Source organism: Protopterus annectens, chromosome 4.part0, assembly GCF_019279795.1.
Source record: "Protopterus annectens isolate FY-2018-M chromosome 4.part0, PAN1.0, whole genome shotgun sequence".
In the NCBI taxonomy this organism is placed as follows: domain Eukaryota; kingdom Metazoa; phylum Chordata; order Ceratodontiformes; family Protopteridae; genus Protopterus; species Protopterus annectens.
Window position 1 is genome coordinate 1,708,541,337 of NC_056733.1, and position 25,382 is coordinate 1,708,566,718.

Below are 25,382 nucleotides of genomic sequence, written 5' to 3' on the forward strand. Positions count from 1 at the left end.
TAGTTCAAGTGTTGCTATAGAACTGCAGCACAGGTGGCTGAAGTGTCTAAACATATAGGCATTGAGCTTCCCCTGGTTCTGCAATGACAATTTAATAATCTAAGATATCAGAAGAGAAAGAGAGAAGGAAGCAACCTCATACTACTATGAAAGTCTGAGGTACTGATTAAAATGAATGCATGGTTCCCTGTTATAGTCATGATGTTTAGGCCCTGCAGATGATGAGAAGCACTAATAATCTCCCAAAGAGAATAATATGGTCAGATATGCTTACCACCAGCATGGGTTGCTGGTGGCCATGTGTTTGCCTCACTGTTATGGTCCTCCTATATTAACCCTATCCAATAACTTCTCCATTACCAATCTGCTTTTCTACTTTTCCTCTTTGTCTTCTTATCTTTTGTATTCTAAAGTTTTCCATGTCTGGATTCCTTTGCCTGTATTTCTGTTCAAATATATTTGGTGCTGTTTTTTTTTTTTTTTTGCATTGGTTAGTCTTGCTTTCTCCTTTCATAAATATTATACATTATTAAATCTCTTTTTCTTTCCTATGTCCATATTTCTTCTTCAGATGTCTCCTGATCTTCCTGCTTCTCCTTATTTTGGGGACTCACTCCATCATGCTGTGATGTAACCTGTGTTAGAACTTCTACACCAAATCCTTCACTTTGCAGGCACTCCATAACTTCAACTTCTATTGTTTAACTTCTACTTTACTCATCTTCTTCTCTACATTCCCTCTTTATGATATTTTTGTTATTGTGAAAATTTCCATATCTGGATGCCTTTGTCTGTATTTCTCTTCAAATATGTTTGGGGCTGCCTTCTTTATATTGATTAATTTGGCTTTCTAGCACAGTATATAATCTACATTGTATCTGCAGGCCACTCAGGAAGTATCCACGACTGCTACATATGGCATATATGTGACTTATACTAACAGTTTGTGCAAGGGTATCTTATTGAAAGTGCATATATCCGGAAGCCATAGTTAATGTGGCATCATGCAGTATTACCCTGGCACATTCAGTAAGATATTTTCTGTATGTTACATAAAGTAATTTCAAGAAAATGGTTGAAGCAGGGCATACACCTTCAGGAGGAAGCAGCTCCATACCAGCCAGTGGGGGAGGAGCCTGATGAGGAGATGTTTGCACACCCCTGTTAAAATGCCAGGTTTTTGTGATATAAAAAAATGAGACCACAATGAATCATTTCAAAACTTTTCCCACCGTTAATATGACCTATGACCTGTACAATTCAATTGAAAAACATGCAGAAATGTTAGGGGAAAAAATATAAAAAATAAAAAAAACATAGCAATACACTGGTTGCCTAAGTGTGCATACCCTTAAACTAATACTTTGTTGTGTATGCACACCCTTAAACTAATACTTTGTTGAAGCATATTTTGATTTAATTACAACATTCAGTCTCCTTGGGTGCACAACTGCCATCAATTAAACAGACTCTGACTAACCCCAAATAAAGTTCAGCTGTCCTAGTAGGATTTTCCTGACATTTACTCAGTTTCCTGCTACAGCAAAAGCCGTAGTTTGCAGAGAGCTTACAAAGCATCAAAGTCATTTCAATTTTAAAAAGGTATCAGTCAGGTGAAGGGTACAAAAAAATTTCCACAGCATTGGCTATACTGTGGAACAGAGTGAAGACAGTCATCAAAAAGTGGAGAAAATATGGGACACCAGTGAAGTTGCAAAGAACTGGACATCCTTCCAAAATTGATGAAAAGAAAAGACGAAAAATGGTCAGGGAGGCTGCCAAGAAACCTATGGCAACACTGAAGGAGCTGCAGGAATTTCTGGCAAGTACTGGTTGTGTACTGCATGTGATAACAATCTCCCATATTCTCCATATGTCTGGACTTTGGGGTAGGGTTGCAAGACAGAAGCCTTTTCTTACACAGAAAAACATCCAGGCCCAGCTAAAATTTGCAAAACAATACATCAAGTTACCCAAAAGCATGTGAGAAAATGTGTTATGGTCTGATGAGACCAAGGTTGAACTTTTTGGCCACAATTCCAAAATGTACGTTTGGCGCAAAAATAACACTTCACATCACCAAAATAACACCATCCCCACAGTGAAGCATGGTGGTGGTAGTATCATGCTTTGGGGTTGCTTTTCTTCAGCTGGAACTGGGGCTTTAGTCAAGGTGGTGGGAATTATAAACAGTTCCAAATATCAGTCACTTTTGGCCCAAAACCTTCAGGCATCTGCTAGAAAGCTAAAGATGAAGAGGAATTTCACCTCTCAACATGACAATGACCCCAAGCATGCATCCAGATCAACAAAAGAATGGCTTTACCAAAAGAAAATTAAAGTTTTGGAATGGCCTAGCCAGAGCACAGACCTAAATCCAATAGAAAATCTGTGGGGTGACCTGAAGAGGGCTGTGCACAAGATTGTCCTCACAATCTGAAAGATTTGGAGCACTTTTGCAAGGAAGAGTGGGCAAATATTGCCAAGTCAAGATGTGCCATGCTGATAGACTCCTACCCAAGAAGAATGAATGTTGTAATTAAATTAAAATGTGCTTCAACAAAGTATTAGTTTAAGGGTGTGCACACATAACAAAGTATTAGTTTAAGGGTGTGCACACGTATGCAACCAGCATATTGTACATTTTTTATTTTTTATATTTTTCCCATAACAGATTTGTTTGTTTTTCAAATGAAATGTACAGTTTACAGGTCACATTAAAGGTGGAAAAGTTTTGAAATGATTTAATGTGGTCTCATTTTTTTATATCACAAAAACCTGGCATTTTAACAGGGGTGTGTAAACTTTTTATATCCACTGTATATCTAATGTGTGTGTGTGTGTGTGTGTGTGTGTGTGTGTGTGTGTGTGTGTGTGTGTGTGTGTGTGTGTGTGTGTGTGTGTGTGTGTGTGTGTGTGTGTGTGTGTGTGTGTGTGTGTGTGTGTGTGTGTGTGTGTGTGTGTGTGTGTGTGTCTGTTGACTGTTCTCCTTTATTGAAATGAGAACATCTTACCAGTGTAGAGCATGGCAGTCCTTTCTGGACTTATGTCAGGAAACCACCAACTTCTCCATTTTGGAGGTGGCTTGAATAAAACCCTTCACACTGTGTCAGGAGTACAATTGATTTGAGACATTTTCTGAAACTGGCAAAGTGTGCGTGTTCAAATTAAAAGATTAATCAGTAGAATGACATAGGGAATGTATATTAATTTCAGTTGTCAATATGAAATTCAAAATGTTTATTTTACGGGAATATTTACAAGGCTAGACCAAGATGGGAATTAAGGTGGGTATGGATTACTGTATTGCACTGCTTGGGCAATACCCAGGTGGAGGTCAGACAGCACCTTGATCATCCCCCCAAATGGACTCCACCTGAACTGGTGATGGCAGGGACAGGCAGTAATGTGACTTTGCTAGCTGAACGAAGATCCTTTCAAAGGGGGTGAGCTGGGCTTTCAACAATCAGTACATCAGATCTCCTAACATTTTATACTAACCTTATGCCTAACACGTAGTGTAGCTATCTACACTATGTGTTAGGCATAAGGTTAGTATAAAATGTTAGGAGATCTGATGTACTGATGGTTGAAAGCCCAGCTCACCCCCTTTGAAAGGATCTTCGTTCAGCTAGCAAAGTCACATTACTGCCTGTCCCTGCCATCACCAGCTCAGTTGGAGTCCATTTGGGGGGATGATCAAGGTGCTGTCTGACCTCCACCTGGGTATTGCCCAAGCAGTGCAATACAGTAATCCATACCCACCTTAATTCCCATCTTGGTCTAGCCTTGTAAATATTCCCGTAAAATAAACATTTTGAATTTCATATTGACAACTGAAATTAATATACATTCCCTATGTCATTCTACTGATTAATCTTTTAATATGAACACGCACACTTTGCCAGTTTCAGAAAATGTCTCAAATCAATTTTACTCCTGACACAGTGTGAAGGGTTTTATTCAAGCCACCTCCAAAATGGAGAAGTTGGTGGTTTCCTGACATAAGTCCAGAAAGGACTGCCATGCTCTACACTGGTAAGATGTTCTCATTTCAATAAAGGAGAACAGTCAACAGACAGACACACACACACACACACACACACACACACACACACACACACACACACACACACACACACACACACACACACACACACACACACACACACACACACACACACACACACACACACACACACACACACACACACACACACACACACGTTCGGGATGTATGATGACAGGTACAGTCTTTTCCTGTAAATTTCAAGATGAAATGTGATCTGTTGACAGGACAGAGTTGCATTTCTGCATAGCTAAAAGAGCAAAACCTGTCTGGCACAATATGTAAACCTACAGCAACTGAAATTATCAAGAGTCATGGCACATTTTGCTCAACATTTCATTGCTAGTGCAAGTGTGTTAGTATGGCACCATGTTATAGACAAGGCAATAAGGCCTTTATTTTAGTTTGCACTCTTTTGAAAAGCAGCTATGTTTATGTCATTTAGTTAAATCTTAATGCAGATAATGAATGACTGTAGAAGAGTAGAACAAAAGATGTTTGACTTCCAATTAATTTAAACTGAAACCAGTATAATTTATCTCTTTCTTTGTCATTACATACTGTTTGTAGGTATGATCGACACTTGATCATTTTTGAGACATCCTCCTACCCCCAAAGTCAAGCCCTCACAGTAGTGTCGTGCAACCCTCGAGCACATGACGCTGGAATAACAGACATGCTACTTGTGCGAGAACGGGATAACACACGGTAAAACAGTTTAAGACAAATACAAGGAAAAAATGCTTCTTTAAATTTTATGTTCTCATTCAGCTTTTTGAATTGCATGTGAAATCTCAGTATTGGGATTCATAACAGACACAATGATCTATTTCTCCTGCTTAGCATTCTGTTTTATAAATTCTTAAACTTACTGTAACAAGACTTTTTTTTCCATGTTAGATGTTTAGTTGCCATATTAACTCACTTGAAGTAGTATACATAAGCTTAAATCAACATAATGAAAATTACTGTCAGTTCACTGGAGTATAAGGAGCTAAGACTTCCTGTCTGCAGTGACAGAAGCTGTATGAGTACTGCCCTTAATGCCAAAGAAATAATAAAGACAGTCGGACTGGTAGGTCCACTCAGCTTTCTAGTAGGTTGTTTCATATATAGCTTTGGCTACTAGCTGGGGTTATGTCTCAAGCTTTGGAAGACATAATAAGAGTGAAACCCAGGCAGATTATTCCCAGCTCAGGATATGCAAATGGCGTAGAATGTATAGATGGACCATACTGATTCACTGCCCTCCATGCATGAGAAACCTGGATAATGGTAGACCTAAAGTGAAACAAATTTTTATCATTGTATGGCGCATACCAAAGAGCCCCGTTTCTCACCCTCACTTTGTTATAGAGATTGAGGGAGAACTTGAAGACATGGCATAATGAGAAGACTGGGGGTCTCGAAACATGAATATGAAAAACTGAAAACTGATAAAGATTTGAAGTTTCATACACTAAAAGAAATGCATACTACAACCTCATGATGCTGCTGTTTCTAAATATTCTAACACCATTTTTGACATGCTGTTTTTAGGTCCCATCTTCATACTCCAAGGCAATGTACTTGATTATGTCATGCTGAACAGGTTGAGTGCAGAATATCAATTTGTATTACAAATGAGAATTTTTGCCCATGTCCAAGAAAAGGCATTCATAATATGCATTATACGGACTAAAAACATATTAAATGGGTCAGGTAAAATATAGAAAATTCTAATTTTCAGTTTATCACACTCCATTGGCCACATTTAATCATGAATCATAACTCTGCAGTTGTAAAATAATTTGTAGCTCATTGATGGTCATATTCAAATCCTGAATTGCACAGCTCTGTGGTTTAGCGCGATAAATCCCTGACTGCGACCTAGACAGTCTGAGTTTGAATGTGGATCGGGTGCTGGGAGAGCAAGGCTGGGGCATGGGCGGAAAACAGCTTACTCCAGCCCTCCCATTCTGTGTGGAGAAGAAATTGGTTTCCCCTCAGCCTGTCAGCTGATTGTTGTCTGTTTGCATGATACCAGTTGCTGCATACTGGCAATATGAGCTTGGGAGTCTCAAGCCAGCGATGGTTGCCTTTATGAATATGTATGTGACAACATGCCACATAGAAGGAGGCCACAAGATACTCTGGGGTAAGAATGAGCTTATACCAGTCACACATGAGATGCAGTTAGGGTCACAATAGAAATGCCCTCAGAGCTTTTGAGTTTAATGATATGAGTTGCATTGTGAGAGAGTCATTATGTAGCTCTTACGTCTCGGGAAAATTATGTCTAGTTTTAAAAAAAAAGATGTCTTCATTTTGGGGTCTGAAGCCAGTTCCTTAAGCTGTATGGATAAAGACACGCTTTCTGGCAGTATGTGGATAACTGGACATTCCCAAGAATGAATGGACATTCCCAAGAACACAAGTTCCTCAACTGCTGTCTGGGTGATAGCCCCCTTCTGGTCAGTTATTTCACAGTGCTGTCCATTATTGGAAATACTTGCCCCCCAAGTCACTGCAAATCTGAATTAAAAACCATCACACTGTCCACTTGGTCATTTGGTCACCAAATCACATCAATCAGAATGTTGGAATACTGGAAGTCAAGTAGCAATACAGGTTCCATCCCAGCTTCTCATTTCATTATCTACAGCAGAGTTAATATATACTTGTGTCACAATATCTTCCTCAGGGGTGACTATACATATGAACTCAGAGATCTCTTTTCAGTGCAGAACTGCATAGGACATGACTCCACATTTGTGTGTGTGTGTGTGTGTGTGTGTGTGTGTGTGTGTGTACACACACACACACACACACACACACACACACACACACACACACACACACACACACACACAGGTGTGCACATTCTTCTCTCTTTATTTATAATCTTGGTCTGTGTACCTGTCAAGATAGAGGCAGTTTTCTTTTTCAACTGATTTAAATTTCTTCCAGTTTCATGTCTAATGGGTCTTCTTTAGATAAAATGTGTTCAATTTTACTGTCTCATAGCAGATACATACAAATATTATTTGAAATTACTAAGTCTCAACATTTTTTTTACTGTTACTGTGCTCCTCAATGGGATGGGAAAGATTTTACTCTCTTTTCATAATTTTATGTTCTTTTTAAGATGCATGCCAATGCAAAAACTTTTAATTCGAGAAGACCAATATTTAAAATTTGTTCATAATTTTGGTTCTTTGTCCCCCATTAGTTTTGGGTTTGTACAGATTTATTGTGCTAAGACATTAAGAAGTATGTCTTTGTTTTAAAAAATGTCTCCAATTGCAGTCTCCAACCTCTGTTAAAGAGTCATTTTTATTTGTGGAAGTTAAGGAAGTTTTGCATCTCAAAATGAGTAAGGTCCCAGGATCCAAAGGTTTTAACACCAAAGTGATTAATGGTACATCATATCAGTTTTTCTGTAGCTATTAAATTACATTAAGCATCACAGTACCAGTAGCAAGTAAATGAACCACTCTGTCACAATGCTTGTTTTCAAGCCAAACTCAGATCCTCTTTTAGTTAAGAACTACCATTTTTATATTATTTATAAGCCTCAACATAATATATATTGATTGGTGCTGTTTAAATCATTTTTAATAGTTGAAAATCACATTATTTCAAAAGTCCATGCAGGCTTTATAACATCAAGGCAAAATCAGGATAACAATACAATGTTGAAGTTAATCTTGTATCACAACAGAAGTTCAAATAATAAACAAGGTGTATGTGTATTTGATGCAATTTGATCATGTCCACATTCCCATTGTATTTATATTCTTTAAAAATGTGCTTTTCATGATACCTGTGTCTAAGTTGTTAACCTCTTATATAATTCAGCATCACCTTTTCTTATATTGTAATTAAGTGTAGGTCCTCAGTGTCTATAAAAGCTTCCACAAGGACTAAGTAGGAGTGTCCTTGGTCACTCATTCTCTTTCTTCATTTTATTGCTCCTTTTTTACTAGAATTATATAGTATTATTTAATAACAGGAATACATTTTTTAACTCAGTCATCAGTATTACTTAATTTGTTGATGATATTCTATTTTAGAAACTGGTGAAATCTATCCCACATGATGATTAGCAGCAAAAGAATACAATAATGCTTCAAATTATAAACTGAATCTCAACCAATCAACCCATTTCTTCCTTAGTGTCATGAAAAAGATTCTTAACTCTCCTATTGCAAGTAAAATCAACATTTCGCTTGAACTTAAATATCTTGGTATTAAATATGCATTCCTAAAGCAAATCATATTCTTGCCATAGAAAAAAATAAAGGCAACATTAAAAATTGGAATAAATTTAATGTTAATGTTATTCTCGCAAGATCATCCATCAAAAATCAAAAATTTTCCAGAATATTTTATTTTTGTAGAATGCAATTTCCTGTATTCTGAATAAACTCTGTAAATTCACAGATAAATCAATTCCAAACTTCTTATATGGTAATAAGCATCCCAGGGTACATTTAAACACCCTCTCTGATCCTAAGCTAAAGGGAGGGAGCATGACACCAAAGTTTCTGACTTTTTATAGCATGTCAAAGCTGGTTAAACTCTTTAGCATATCAGGATATTTTAGTACTGGATCCCATAATGCACCATTTTGGATAAATGTTGTTTTTGTCAATTATCACAAATTTGGGTATTTCACCTACATATTTACTCTTTATTGAATAAACATTGACCATTTTTTATTTAGACTACCACTTCAGTTATAAAACTTTTAATTTTTGGGATTCCCAAAGTCTAATGAAAAAATAGGGTCACTTAAAGAGTTTACATTGTTTCAACCACTTATAGACGATCTAAATATTATCATAAACAATGAGCTATTAAGGTCTGAAAAATTTTCTTTGATAAAAGATAAATGCATACATCATATGTTATTAGGAAATACATTAATCTCTATGTCACAAGTGCTGTAATTAGGGAATCTCAAGACTTTTGAACTAAATAAAAATTACAGTTGCAAAAATGTTCCACCTTCTTGTGATTGATAGGCTCAACATGTTTCTCCTGGTTGGACTATCCCAAAAACAAATATATTTTTATAAGGGTGAATGCTAAATTTTCAGTATTAGTCTGGCACGCATTATTTGAATTATTGGTTGTCTTTATTTAAAAAAAAATCATGAGCTCACAGCTTGGAATACAATTCAAAGCAACACAAATAAAGCTTGACCATTCCTACATTTCTGAATGAACAGTTAATGACACTTCATAATACTTATCGGACTCCAACAAAAATAAAATTGATAGCCAAATCTGATTCACTAATGTATAGCAACTGTGGATACAATTCTATTACTGATATGTTTCTTACCTCAGTCTCATAAGTCTGTCCAGCCTGTATGGCTATATCTGCTGGAAAAAACTCAAAAATTATGAAGTCTTGTAAGATAACTGCTCATGGTATAATTTTATGCTTATTATTCCTGTATCACATATTCAGAAGGAAGATAATGTACCAACATACTTACTTTCCTCTTGGGTGATTTTGTATTCCTAAATACTGGACTAAAGGGGAAATGTATCAATGAAGGAATGGTGATCCTTTATAAAATAGGTTCTTTCCTCATGAAATTCTCACAGTAGATTTTCCAAGCCACTAATAAGTTCCCCATTTACGGTTTAAAATTACCTTAGTGCTACAATGTGCACTTTAATATTATAATCCTATGTGACCATTTATTTGCTCATTATTGCCTGTGATTGCTTATCCTATCATATGACCAAGACCGGCCTTCAGCTTTCTGTACCAGTCATCTATTTAGTGTTTAAAAACATGTTTTTATTGTTTAAAAGTATTCCCTTAGTTAGTATATGACTCTTTTTATATTATTTATGGTTATAAAACTGAATTTTGTATGGAAAGCTAATGGCAATGTTGACAGCAGTGTTGATATTCTACCTTATATCATATCTGTTTTTTTTTCTTACCTTGTTAGGATGTCTTTGGATGTGGATATATACCTGCATCTAACAATGCTGAATAAATCTGTGATTACTAAAAGAAATTCTAGAGAAGATCAATCCAGAGTCTGCCTCTGAATTGCTCATCATACCCACTTTCTCACAGAGGAGAAAGCAAAACTTCAGAAACAGTGGTTTAGAAACAACAAAAAAGTTTAATTGTGCAGTGGTTGCTTGTTTTAGGACACACCATTGTATTTCTCACAGGAGTGGATGGTGCTGACTTAATTGACATCCTGATGGGGGTATAAGTTAAGTGTTTAATTTTAAAAAGAGTTTAAAAAAAAATGAAATTCTAATGTTAGGTATTTCTGACTTAATGTCAGTGAAATAAGGTCACGCATATCTAGCAAGGGCCTGCTGCACCCCCCCCCCCCCCCGCATTCCTTGCTATGCATAGTTTTAAGTGTCTTGAAGACCTTGTGAGGGAATCGTAAGCCCCCAATGGACATTATGCTATTTTTATCTCATTTTTTAAGAACAACATCACTCACACAAATATTTATTTCTTAGAAATGTGGTCTGACATTATAAGGTTAGCCTTTGTCACTCACCAGGGGCAGTGTTTGCTGCTACTTATCCTAGTATGTCTAAATATAAACAATCCCCCATTGGGGTTTGTCTGTGTGGTCTATTTCCTTGTGGGCCCTCACTTTTTTTCAACTGTGATATTGGAAAATCTTTTTGCGAGGTTCATCTAAGGAAAATAAAAAATGTCAAGGATATCAAATAAAAACTTTCATTTAGCCAGGTAGATAATTATTTTATTACATTTTGTAATGGTCAGCATACGTCTCTGATTCCTGGTGTTATTTCAGAGTTCATTAAAGTTGAATTCCACACAAAAATGAAATGGTTGCAAGAGAAGTAAATGTTGGATATTTTTCATTACAATTCTTTCTCAAGCAAGATTTTAAGTTTGAAAGAAGTGTGGAAATGTTTGAGATTACAGAGTCCATGATAGTCAAGTTGCCAAGGTTTAGGTGTAAAAAAAAAAAAAAACTGGCATGTATTTAAAAGTAAAAGAATTATATGCCTTGTGCAGCAACAGTTACTTGCTTCTTGATTAGAATGTTTCTTATCCTTTCATATCACTGTTGCAGTATTCCTGATGTAAGGGTTCTCCTGCAAAGGATAGTAACCAAAAGCCTTTAGAATTTATAGACATTGTACATCACATGTATGGTCTCTGCACAAAGTGTAGGACATAAAGGTGATGTGCAGATGTACACACCTCAGAACTTCTTTGGCATCCATCCAGATGTCATCATTGAATGTTGGTCTGAATGCTGTACTTATGTATTCATTACAGAGTCATGTTTCAGATAGGTGTCCCATTGGAGTTTCTTCTTATCTTCTATTTTTTGCTTTTATGTGAGTTTACATCTCATCCAGAAAAAGAAAATGCCATTGTGCGAGGCAGATCCCCCAGAAAGATAAGCACAAGCATTGTCATTTCTGTTTGGGTGCTTCTCACAACCATATGCAGTATTCTATCTGCCAAGCATTTGTCTTTAAGGCCATACATAGTCATCTCTCCTCCTTAGCTATTTACCTAGAAAAACAATTTCTAAAGTTGTTGGTGCAAGGTGCTATGGTGGAATCTTTCTGTCCTGAGGGTCAGCTGCCTGCCAAGGAAAAGGCCAAAAAACTCAAGTCTGATTCAGCTGCTATCCAGCCTCTCCCGAACATCTGTCTCAAAGCTGGTGAAAGCCCAGAGGAATGCACAGTTGTTGCTTCAGATTCCTCTGCCACTGTCCCATCGGAAACCAGCAAGTTCTTTCACATCCTCAGAGGCTTTACAAACATCTGCTCCAGATATTGATGGGAAACCTCTGCTAATTGTATCTGAGGGACCAAGAGAGTTTCTGCAGATTCTAGTTTGGGAGAAGATTCCTACTATGTTGCTAGAGTGATGGCAAGTATATGAACCTCCTTGGGTTTTTCATGCACACATCCCTTAAAAGAAAAAACAAAAATGCAAGCATATTTCCCCTTCTGTTAAAGATCCCTAACATGCATAGCAGGATTTTATACATGGGTTGTTTAATGCTTTGACGGCCTTGAAGGTTTACCTTCATAATAGCGAAACACAGTGGTGCGATTGCTCATATGATCAAATCGTAACCACGAAACTTACAACAGCGACAGTTGTAAATGTTCGAAAATCAGCAAATTGAAAAGCCAATTCGCTGATTTTCGAACATTAATGTAGAAAAAAAATTAGATAAAGTGTAATGCAGGGGGTCAAGCCCCTTCTGCACCCCCCCATGTGGGGGCTGTGCCCCCACCCCCTATTTTATTATTCTAACTCCGAGATTGCACTACAGTGGAGAAAGGAACCATTTTCTGATCCCCACTATAGTACAATCTGCCCCAGTATGTCGAATGTGCAATTAGCGAATCTCACTGTGCTTTCGCTCATTGCACATTCAAACCTTTTTCCATTCGGCGTTTGCAAACTTTGAAAACTGCCTTTCGGAAAATTGCTGTTCGCCCTTGTGCAATATACACATGTAAAGGTAAGCCAGCCTTGAAGCCTCCTCAAGGAGTCTCTGTGCTTGTTCCTCCCTGATCATTTGTCCTTCTTAGGTCCAGAGAGAAAGAGTCCTCTGATGAGGAATTGGATTCTGGAGAAGAAACTTTAACATACCCTTCTCAGATCCCTTCTCCTTTGGAGTATAGTTCTGAGGGAGGGGATTTTATTAGCCCAGATCTCCCTTAGAAGAACTGTCTTCTGGGGAAAATATTATTCATATGACAGAATATTTTAACTAGGATTTTTCTCAAGTTACTGATATTCAGAAGAGGTATTATAAACTCCTCCAGATGGAGTCTCTCAAACCCTGTACTGTTCCTCCAGTTCTGGTTGCCCTCCTCGATACCTTTTCAGCAGCATCTGTTACCCCTGATTCTCAGCCTCCAGCTCCTAAGAAACCTGACAGATTTTACAAGGTGCCAGATGATTCTAAATTTCTGTACAAATGTTTTTCTGCTGATGCTTCTGTAGTGTCTGTCTGTTCTGACAAATCTTCTAAGTTGCTGCCTTCTATTAATCTTACTCCCTTCAGACAAGGACAGTCGAGCCATGGAACACATACACAAAAACGTTAATACTGCTGCCACCCTGGCCTTTAGAGCTATCAGTTATCAGACTCATATGACTAGGTATATTTTAGCCCTTTTTTATCAAGCTTATTAGGTAATTTCTGATCTTCCTGATTCTGAAGGGAAGGCCTTGGCCCTTTCATTGTTGGGCTCTGCGTCTCAAGTGACTCGACACTCTAGTAAGTGTAGTTATGATGCAGCTGGTGCTTCTTCTAGGGCTGCTGCATTCGGTTCTGTTCTGAAGCATTAATATTGGCTTTAGGTTCATAGGTTCATACTAGGCTATCTGCCCTAGGGCATTTATAAGCCTAGCCAGAGTGTATTTGGCTTTCGCCACCCATTTTAAATGAATTTTGCTATGCCCTTTTTCCAGGTTAGTATACTGTGCCTCTGTCTAACAGTGACACAGAAGTGATACCCAGGGAAAACCTACGGTCTCCCATCCACTCATCAAGATTCCTCTTGAAGCGAGTCAATGAGGGACTCTGCCTAACCTGGACTGGGATTTTATTCCAGAGTGAAGGGAGCCTCTGGGTTATGAATCTGTCCCTCCAGCATGTCCTATTTATTTCAGTGCTGAGGTTCAAGTCTCTCGAGCGTGTAGCTAGATGGGATTAGGATTTTCTGAGGTGCAGCATGTCCATTAATTCTGGGTTGGACATGGCTTTATACATTAGGCACAGATTGCCTCTTTGCAGGCGGTATGCTACTGAGTAGAGCTGGAGTTTCTTTAACCGGGCAGCATATGCCATCTGTTTGAGCCCTTTGATCCTCTTGGTGAGGTACTTTTGGGGTCTTTCCAGTTGCTGCAGGTGTCTAGTAAGATACATCCCAAAAGGGGCATTGTACTCAATAATGGGCCTGATGAGGGAAGAGTAAAGAGGCAAGATGACCTCCCCTGATCTAGATGTGAATCCCTTCATAATTAGGTGGGCTATTTAAAATGTTTTTCTAACCACTTTGGCCACGTGGTTTTCAAATGAGAGATTGCTATCAACTTGGGTCCCCAGGTCCCTAATTACGTCTTCTGTACTTAATGGATTACCACTTATGTGGTAATTTATGGGCACTTTGTTTTTGCCAAAGGGGATGACTATACACTTTTTGGCGTTTAGCTTGAGGCCATGGCTCTGGCACCAGTTGTCTGTTTCTATGAGGCCCTTTTGTAGGATGCTTGTGTTGGCTGGAGAGTCGATTATGGCGCCTAGTTTGCAGTCATCTGCGAACTTGGTCAGCCACAGTCCTTCCGTGTTGGCCTGTACCTCCGAGAAATATATACCGAACAAGAGAGGTCCCAGGACTGAGCCTTGTGGGATGCCACTTGTAACTGGTTTGGAGTCTGACATGGCTCCAGCAATTCTAACCATGTGGGTTCTGTTCTTGAGCCAGTTTGCAACCCATCTAGTGACATAGGGGTTTATATTTAAGCTGGTGAGCTTATCTATAATGCCCGAGTGGGGTATTGTATTGAAGGCTTTTCCGAGGTCCAGGTAGGCTGTGTGGACCACCTTCCCCTCGTCAATGGCCTTGGTGACTGTTTCAAAGAAATTGACCAGGTTTAAGAGGTAGGATCTGCCCTTAACAAACCCGAACTGGGTAGGATCCAGTGTCTGTAGGTCCCCGATATCTTTATTTATGAGGTCCATGATGATCCTTTCCATAGCTTTGCAGACCAAGCTAGTCAGGCTTATGGGGCGATAGTTTCCAGGATCCGTTGAGGCACCACCTTTGTGGAGAGGGACCACTGTTGCTGTACGCCACTATTTGGGTACATATCCTGTAGTAAGGCTGTGAATGAACAGTAGTTTTATGTTTGGGTTTAGCTCTTCTTGGAGTTCATGTAGGATGCAGCCCAGGACAACGTCTGGTCCCATTGATGCTGTGTTCTTTGCTTTGGAGAGGGTGGCTCTTATCTGAGCATCTGAGATGTTAGGGGGGCAGCACTCTGCTGGGATAGATATTTGCCCTTTTGGTGGGTATGGGGGGGAGAAGTTTGCGCTGAACCTGTCAGCAAGGATGTTGGCAATGTCTGTGGGTTCGGTGTATTTTTTGTCATTTTGGACTAATTCTGAGCATATCTGGGAATTCCCACCCAGGTACCTAACATAACTAAAGAAAGCCTTGTGATTATCCTTAGTGTCCTGTGCAATTTTTCACTCAAAGCTGGCCTTAGACGATTTTATGAGTGCCCGTAGTTTTTTGCTAATACTGATTAGAGATGCATGATCCATATATTCCTGAAGGTGTTCATAGAATGCATTTATAAAGGATTCTGCTGTCTGGGCCATATTTTCCACAGGCCCAGGGGCTTTGAAGGATTCCACCTCGGTTTTGAGGAGTGTGAAATTTGCTTTAGATAAGTTTTTCACTGTGGTTTTTTGGGCAGGGGGTGGGGTCGGGATGTGAATATCCAGTGAGATTACTTTATGGTCTGATCTTACCAGTGAGGGATACACTTCTGGTCTGGAGCATAGAGCACCCATGTTGGTGATGATCTGGTCCAGTATGTTTTCCCCTCTTGTGGGAATGGTAGCAAGTTGTTCCATAGCATTTGAGTTTATAAATTCTAGGAACCTTTGGGCTAGGGTGTTGGAACTAAAGTAATGCTCCCAGTTTATGTTTGGGTAGTTGAAGTCACCCAATATAATGGTGTTTGGAGAGACCTTCATATTTTCCAGTGTTCTCAGGAAGGCCGAGTGGGGTTCCTGGGTTTGGGAGGAGGGTCTGTAGCAGGCTATAAACTGGAAGGCAGTTTTACCCACTGTTAGTTGCACATGGATAGTCTCTGATGCTTCGTGCTGTGCCACCAACCTGGAGGTGTGGGTATCTTTGATGAATATTGATACTCCCCCTCCTTTTGTGGTTCGGTCCAAGTTTTGGGGCCGAAAAGCATGGTATGAGGTATAACCTGGTAGTGCTGGGGTTCTCTCGGGAGCCTTGAACCAGGTTTCTGTTGCTGCACAGATATTGATGTTCTCCATGCTAAGGAGAGTTTCAAGTGCGTGCATCTTGAGGTTTAGACTTCTGGCGTTGAGCAGCATTACTCTTAGTTTCTTATCCCTTGTGATACCTATGGAGGTGAGTTTGTCTTCTGAGCCGTGCCTAAACAAGGCACTATGGAGGTGGCAAGAGCCTTTGCCAATATCCAAAAGCCCAGGGGTGTCAGGTGCAAGCTGTCCCTAGCAAAGCATCGTGGCTTGTCGAGCATGTCATCCCAAGCTGACAGGCATTGGATCCCCTTTGAATGACACCAATACTTAAGCCAGTTGTTGAAATTGATCAAATTGTCTTCATATTGTGGCATCATTCTTGGTGAGGGTAAGATGCTACTTAAGGTCAGGGTCATACCGGCCTGGGCTACATGCTCAGCGACCTCCTTTATGTCTCTTTTCATGTAGTCCAGGGAGGTACATCTCAGGTCATTCAGACCAGCATGGACAATGACTGAGTCATATTTGTACTTGCCTTGGAGTGACCTGAGTGCTTGTGTTATGTGGCGGATCCTAGCACCCGACAGGCAGCTCACCGTGACCTTCTCCTTGTTCAGCCTGGTGAGCGGGACGTCAGTGTGCCTGATGATAGAGTCACCTATTACAAGTGTATCAGGTGTGTTGTTTAGCCTTAAGGACTGTGACTGTTCGGCACACAGGCTTTGTGAACTATGTTTTTCATGTGTTTTGTTTTGGGGTAGCGGTTGCTTAGTTGTCTGCTTTGGAGGTCTCTGCTGCTTAAGCAGATTTTTATTTAGAGCCTCCGAGTATGTTTTTGTGTGTTTATGTGTTTGGTTTGCTGTCGTGGTAGGTCTGTGTGAGACTGGAATTGTAATGAGTGTGGTTTCCTTCTCCTCCTGACTGGTTACGCCAGTACTGAGTTGAGAGAGCTTAGCCTCCAGTTTGGCTATATGGTTGCATCTCTCACATGAGTTGGAATTTGTTGGGAGGAGGAGAGGGTTGTCTGTGTACATGAGGCAGTTGTAACATTGCCTCAAGATTCCCAGATTCACCAGCTGGATCGGAGAGGAGATTGACAAGTGACCTTTGGACATGCTAGAATAGTATTGGGAATTCCTTTATAATTGGAAAAAAGGGCCAATGGGGGACAAGGTACTCAAGGGGAGTTTGTGAGGGTGTAGTGCTTTTAATTTTTTAGTGCTGACTTATATAATTGCTTTAGTGAGCAAGTGCCAGGCTTTAGAGTAGGAATAGGGTGTTTATTATGAGAACTACATCAGTTCTAAGGGAAAAAGTGAAGAGCAGACTTTGTGGAGCCGAGAATGGTTTAAACCCAATTAAGCCGAGCTGCCCGATGCTGCGCTATGTGCAAAATCGCACAAAGCCGCGCCAAAGTGGGTTTGATACAGTGGGACTTGAAAGAGCTAGAAATTGGCCCAAAATGGCCAATAGACTACCAGATTCTTGTGCTGGGAACACTCCTCCAGGGATAGATAGGCTGCTCTAAGCTCCCCACTGCCACTGGTGAACAAATAAGCCTCCCTTTATCCAAGAAAGGAAATGGACAACACAGGAACTTTCCAAAAGTCCAGAATACAGCAAAGCCTGTATTTGGACTACTCTAGGTCAGTAAAGATGGGAAACAAGGATAATATTTTTGTTTTTTTTTTCTTTTTTGCAACAAACTGCAGGAAAATGCAATAAATATGCAACACAGGCTAGTGCACTTGAGTGTGTAGCCTCAACAGGTAAATGCAACAAACAGGACAAACTTTAAAAGTGCAGGTGCAAAAACAACTTTAAACAGTTTAAAACAGTTCAAGAAGCAGAAATACTTGCAGTTTAGCTAGATCGGACAGTTGCCCAGGTAGTAGCAGGAAAAAAAACACTTTTATCAGGTTAGCAGTCACTCTTTTAGCCTCTCTGCTGCTAGCACCACTCTGCAGGACCACGAGGAGCTTGGCTGAGTAGTAACAAGCGCAAAAACCATGCCAAAGCAGGTTTTATACAGGGGGACTTGAAAGAGCTAGAAATTGGCCCAAAACAGCCAATAAACTATCAGATTCTTGTGCTGGGAACACTCCTCCAAGGATAGATAGGCTGCTCTAAGCTCCCCACTGCCACTGGTGAACAAAGAAGCCTCCCTTTAGCCTTTATCTGATGACATTAAAGCTAAATTGTTGGATGCTCTTTTTGATAATAAAATCCTTTTTGGTTCTGTTGCTGCTGAACTCTTTTAAGTCCCCACAGGATAAAGGCAAGGCCTTGCAGGAATTGAAACAGATATTTGTTTCTCCCATCATTAAGTTCCAGAGGAACTATCCTTTCAAATCTGGTTTTGATCACAATCTCACCCTCTACCCAAAGGTAGAAAGGGTTCTAGGCGTGTACTTCCTGCTAAGTCTACTCAGATTCTTACTTCTCAGAAGCTTCCTTTTCAGGACAAACCAGGTTCTTTCTGACTGTTTCCTTCCTTTTTCCCTTGGCCAGGTTCCCTTGTCCCTTCATAGTTCTCTGTCTCTTCCCAACTGGTCAAGAGTCAGTCAAGAGTCATGGGTTTTGTTCATCACCCACCGGGGATATTTCATGGTGTGGAAATCCCTTCTCATTTGTGGGTATCCTTCAACCTCCACAAAAACAGCTTCCTTTATTTCCAGAGGTGCTTCAGGCTCTTCTGACTCGGGGCACATTTCAAGTTATGCCCCCTATCTCAGAAGGGAGCATCTTCTATTCAAGGATGTTCCTCGTCGCCAGGAAGAAAGGCACATGGAGATCCATTTTGGATGTTTCTCAGCTCAGTATCTTTCTAAATATTCCCTCATTTGGGGTGTTTTCCTTCAAACGTTGTTCTCTCTCCTTCCTCCCCAAATTTTCCTGGTATCTCTGGATCTCAAGGATGCCTACCTTCATGCTTCACATCCATCTCATTTTCAGAAAGATTTGCATTTCTCTGTTTCTTTCTTGCATTTTCAGTTCTCTGGTTTGTTTTTTGTTCTTTCCCAAGGGTATTCACCAAATTCTTTGTTCCTTTCATTGCCTTTTGCAGGAAGAGAGGGGTTCAGATCTTTCCTAACTTAGACAACCTACTCATCCAGGCTTTGTCCCCAAAGGTTCTGCTTTGGAACCTTCAGTTTTTTGTGTGCCTGTTACAAAGCATGGGGTTTACCAAAAACTTTCAAAAATCAGTCCTAGTTCTCTCTCAGGATCATATTTTTCTAGGTTGCAGGAAGCAGACTATTTCTATGCTGACATGCCTGCCTCCACCCATAGCCCTCTCTCTGATTGCCTTCTTCCTCTGGCTTCAGTCTCAGACAGGGATTTTCTCAAGGTTCTAGGATTCATCGCTTCCACCATTCATATGCTGACTCTAGCCAGGCTTCATGTGAGAACTCCAGTGGTACCTCAAGTCAGTGTGACTTCAACTCTGCCATCCACTGGATTTCCTAGTTCTGTTCTTTCCCTGTCTCAAACTCAAGCTTCAGTGGTGGATTAATCATTTTTATCCCAACACAGAGCTTCCTTAACAACCTTCAGGCTCATCTCAGTTGCTCTTTTCCAATGCCTCAGACAGGGTGAGGGACGCTTCCTTCGGTTCTCTCAGGGTCCAGAGTCTCTGGCCTCCCCATCAGAGATCAGACCACATCAATAACAAGAAGATGAGAGCTCTCCTTTTAGCTCTTCATGCTTTTCACTCTCTGTCTCTTCCAGGGCCCCTCGAAATTTTCACAGACAATAAAACAGTGATGTGGTATGTAAACAAGCAAGGAGAGAGACAGCCCTGCCTTCTCTACAGGCTAAGTCTTTAGGTCTGGGATCTAGCTGTATGGTATAAAGTGACTCTTCAGGCTGTCTACATTCCTTCAGAGCAGAATATAGTGGCAGACTCTTTGAGTATGTCCAGCATACAAGCTCAAGAATGAATGCTTCACAGAGATGGACATTGTCCATCAGTGGGGTATTCCTCAGATAGATCTTTTTGCCTCCCTTCTGAACAGACAGCTTTTTCTATTCTGTTCCATTGTCCCAAGTCCTCTGACTTGGAAGGTGGATGTCCCGTCTTTTCCTTGGAAGGGAATGTCTCTGTACACCTTCCCTCCCCTTCCCATAACTCCAAGGGTCCTACAGAAGATCAAGTGAGATTCCTCCAAAATCTTGCTGGGGACTCTCTTTTGGCCCAGACAGCATTTGCCCCCCCCCCCCCCACTTCTTTTTCACTTAGCCAGGGGCAGTCACCACAAGTTATCTCACTGGGTGGACCTTCTCACACAAGACATGAAGTCTCTTTTTCATCCTCACTTGTTCACTCTTCAAATGATGCTGTGGGTGATATGGTTTTGATAGCTTTTAAACACCTCTTTTCTGAGGATTTGCTTTGGGTCCTGCAGGAGGCCAGGAAACTTACCACCAGGAAATCATATTTGTTCAAATGGAAGATATTTTCTGTCTGGTGCTTCTCTCATAACCATAATCCCTTTTCAGTAAGGATCCTGCTGTCTCTCTCTCATTTGTGTGAATTGTTCCATGCTAGGTTAGCATATCCTTCAGTTAAATCTCACCTCTCAGCTGTCTCTCTTGTCTGTTCTTGACTCCTCCTTTAGTTTGTAGTTTTGAGATAAGCAATTTCTTAAGGGGGGTCTTTCATATCACACCTCCCAGAAAGCCTATTCCACCTTCTTGGCATCTCAATTTTGTTCATGAAAATTTGACTCAGCCTCCTTTTGAATAAGCAGCTTCCTCGCAACATTGTACTTGGAAGATGGTTCTAATTTTGGCCCTTATGTCAGCTAAGAGAGTATCTGAGCTTCAGGCCCTTATGGATGTTCCTTCTTTTTTATTTTTTTACAGGGACAGGGTGTCTCTTCACTGTTGTGATATTTGCTCCCTCTCTCCTCCCCCTTTTTGCTCTGGCTTATTTCTCTTGCCTTCCTGTCCAGGGATCCTTCTTTTTTCCTCTTTCTGGATGCACATGTTCCTCCTGGTTCCTAAGGACATTCTGTTCTGAGGTATGTACATCCACACCACCTTTATGCCCTTTGCTTTGTGACATATGGCATGTATAAATTCTGATGGCTTTGGTGTACTGGCCAGACATTGTATTATTCTTGGCAGGAGATCCCTTACTTCAGGAGTACTGCAACAGTGAAGAGAAGGACATCTACAGTTATGGCAATATTTCATACAACTGTACATTCTGTTTCATTATCATTGTGTAATTTATTTCTAATTATTCAATTAAGTAAACATATAAGTATTTTTTTAGCTATTGATGCTGAACTTCAGAGATGGTTTTATTTAGAGGAACTATCAGAAGGATACTGTGAATTTTCAGAATGTGGATAATGGAAAAATAAATAATCTAAACAAAAGCTTTATTTTTATGGCTTTATGTGGAGCATTATCATGGATAAGCCAAGGTGGTACAGCGGTAGCGTTGTTGCCTCACAGCAAAAGGTTCTCCTTTTCAATTCCCAGCTGGAGTGCCTTCTGTGTGGAGTCTGCATGTCCTCCCTGCAGTCGAGTGGCCTCTGAAAGACATGTGTGAATGGGCATGCCTTCGCTGAAGGTTGGGCATCGGGCTGGCAACTCATCACCATAAAAATCTACTGCCAATAATTAGCGGACCGAAGTTTGGCTGTGGCAACCCCTAACCGGAAAAAGACAAACATTTGAAGCATTATCACGGCCTGGTAATTTTCAATTTGGTAACAAACACACTATCCCCATACAGTGCCATCCCAAAGGGTGATTATACAGCATGTATATGAAAGTTACCATTCAGAATAGACTGGCTGATTAAAATCTTCTTGAGTCATTAAATGAGCGACCATAAAATCATTTTGAAATGTTACCATAAAAACATTTTGAAATGTATGCACTAAATATCAAGTTACAGCTAAGTCACAGTATTTCCTTGATATATCCAAAGGACCAAACTAAATTCCAGCCATACCTCTCAGTTGTACAGATTTTCATAGAATGTCCAGATTTTTGCCTCATACGTTTGGTCTGTTCCTCAAAAAATGTGTGCTTTTGACAAATCATTGGAATGATCTAATGATTGACGTACTAAGTAATGATGTGCATTTGAGTTAAAGACTTCATATCCTTCAGAAAATGCAAGCTAACACAAATCCTGTTATTCTAGCAACTTTCTAAGTTTATAAGAGAAATATTTAAAATGTGCCCTTATTTTTGGACCTTTGTCCCATTACATAAGTCTTTGTCCAGATTTTTCATGTTAAGAGATTGAGAGGTATGATTCCAGCTGCCATTGCTATAAATGTTTACCTTAGTTGTGTTACTCTAACAGTGAAAGTGCAACTTCACCCCAATAAGGAAGATGTTTTTGCATTTCTGGATAGTCCATGTAATGGGTTGCTGAGATGGATAATTAAACACGAAGATGTGAGAAGGGGACATTGAAGATGAAAATGGGTCATTGCAACTCTGACAGCAGAAAGGAAATTATCAACTGTTCGTAGCATTTGGCTTTCTTAGAGATAATGGGTACTGCTCTCAGTAGGATTTCATTTGCAGGTTCTGTAATTCTGCTGGGAAACTTCATCACCGTCTGAGGAATGATGGACATATTTGAAAGAATGGCCTTCCTGATCTGAATGTGAATGGTGTATCACTGAAAAAATATTCCTATGCTGGTGATGGATATTCCACAAGAATACTGTGTTCAGTTTTGCTCTTTAATGTCCTTGGCATCATTACACCCTGGGCTAGTGATCAAAGGTCAACTTCTACTCATAATATCAGACTTTATTTATTTATTTATTTGCAGTTGGTTTACCAGGATAGTCCATTGGGCCAAAAGAACCCATTTTCAATGGAGTCCTGGGGAGAAAAGCTCCGATATAGACAAAATTAGGTACATACAATAACTACAAGATAATTATACAGAGTAGAGATAAAACATTAATACATTTAGGCTTAAATTTGAGAAACATTCAAAAAATGGGGAGAAAAGCTCCGATATAGACAAAATTAGGTACGTACAATAACTACAAGATAATTATACAGAGTAGAGAGAAAACATTAATACATTTAGGCTTACATTTGAGAAACATTCAAAAAATAAAAACAGTATTGAGATATGCCTTCAGAGAAGTTGTTGAGGAAGAAACACAGAATTTCATTATTAAATAACTATTGTGAGGGAACATAAGCTTTAATAGGATGAGTTATGTGTCATAAGTGTGAGGGGGATGGAATATTATAGATCTATGAGGGGAGAGAGCAAGAACAATCCCATTGGGATCTTAGATATATATGAAGTGATTTTTTGAACATGAATTTGTTAGTGATAGTACGAATGGATGGAGGAAGTGGGTTCCAGAGACGGGCAAGGTTAAAAGATAGTAAGTGTTTGCCTGGGGGATGACATGGTTTGTGTACTACTAATAGGTTTTGATTGTTAGACCTTAGGACTCTGTTTGGTAGGTGCATTTTGAAGGCAGAAGACAGGGAGGGACAAAGAGAAGGGCTGAGAATGAGCTTATGAGCGAAAGTCAGCTGAATATATGTGAGCTGATTTGGTAATTCAAGCCAATTTAATTTTTGAAGAGAAGAACAATGGTGGGTAGAGGACCTGTGGCTGTTGGCAAATTTGGCTATTTTGTTATAGCAAGAAGAAAGCTGTTTTTTTAAGGAGGCCTGAAGATTAGTCAGTAATGGAGCCCCATAGAGAAGGGAGGGGATGAGAAAAGAGGAAGCGAGTGTAATTTTGGAGGAGCTTGTAAGGTATTGGTTCTGACGGTAGAGCATACCTAGTTTTTGATGGGATTTTTTAATATTTAGTAGTATATGGGAATTGTAACTAAGCCGATTGTCAATTAGTACACCTAGTAGCTTAGTTTCAGACACTAGTTCTAGGGGTGAGTTATTTAGGCTGGTAATTGAGAAGGAGTTGGTATTGAAGGAGGTAGATTTGGAAGGGGTGAATACCATAAGTTTTGTTTTGGAGGCATTGAGTGCTAAGTGGTTTATTTTCATCCAATGTTCAGTTATTGAAAAGGCTTGCTGAGTAAGTTTTGGAGCAGTGAGGGGAGGTGGCAGAGCAGATAATGGTGGAATCATCTGCATATTGGATGATGTTTGCAAATGGGATAGATTTATGAAAGTCATTGACAAATATATTAAAGAGGAGGGGGCCAAGAATAGATCCTTGGGGAACTCCAGTGGGGGTACTAAGGAATGGGGAAGTGGCCTTCTTCCATATAACTGCTTGGTGTCTATTTGACAGATAGCTAGAAAACCAGTTTATGGAAGAGGGAGAGAGGTTAAGTTTTGACAGTTTAGTTAAAAGCAGATTGTGTGAGATGGTGTCAAAGGCCTTGGATAGGTCAAGAAGTAGGGTAGAGACAATGTGGCCAGAATCACGTGCAATATTGACAGTCTCAAGAAAGGATAAGAGGGCAGTCATAGTACTGTGGTTTGGCCTGAATCCATGTTGAGTAGGGGTTAGCAGGTTGTTATCTAAGAGATGTGGCAAGAGTTGGAGGTGAATACACTTTTCCAGAAGTTTAGAAATGGGGGATAGAATAGCAATAGGACAAAAATTATTGACGTTGCAATTGTTGCCTCCTTTATGCAGGGGGATAATGAATGCTTGCTTCCACAGTTGAGGCACAGTGCATTCATGGATGGAACGGTTTATTAGAATGATAATGGGATAGGCAATGGCATCTGCAGCTATGTGTAGGAAATAAGCGGGAATGTTATCAGGGGCATTAGTACACGGCTTTAGTTTCTGGAGGAGTTTCTTAATAGTGGTAGTAGGTATAGGTTTTAAAGAGAATAGAGAGGGAAGTAGAGAGGGAGAATTTGAGGAGGGTTCAGTTGGCGGGGAAGTAAGAGTAGTGGAAGAGGTGGAAGATGGGCTGTGTGAAGCAGAAATGGGGTTAGGGTTGATTATGGTAGGAGGAGGGGGTGTGTTAGCTGGCGAGGGGGAGCATGAGAAGGAGGAGGTGAGTTTGCTAATAGAGTCGATGAAAAAGGAGTTGAACTGAATAACTAAGTCCAAGTCTTGGATGTTTGGGTCTGGGGTTGGGGTGTGTGGTTTGCTGGGGTTGAGGAGGGTGGAAATCCCCTTCCAGAATCTTTGGGGGTTAGTTTTATTATTGTTCTGGAGTGTGAAGAAGTATGTTTGTCTATCAGAGGTTATTAGCTTTTTTACTTTATTTCAAAGGGTTTTATATGCAATATGTTTGTCTGGTGTCTTGTTTCTCAGATAGAGTCCCCAGGCTTTGTCTCTAAGCCGCATG

At 40.0% G+C, this 25,382-nt stretch overlaps 1 protein-coding gene across 1 annotated transcript in view; it reads left to right on the plus strand.

Moving 5' to 3' along the window:
* Nucleotides 1-25,382, plus strand: part of LOC122799991 (vegetative incompatibility protein HET-E-1-like) — a 964,337-nt gene that overhangs the window by 414,129 nt on the left and 524,826 nt on the right. Inside the window, exon 5 of the mRNA XM_044069444.1 lies at nt 4,640-4,777. Coding sequence (XP_043925379.1) covers nt 4,640-4,777 — 138 coding nt within the window. The remainder of the gene's footprint in view (nt 1-4,639; nt 4,778-25,382) is intronic.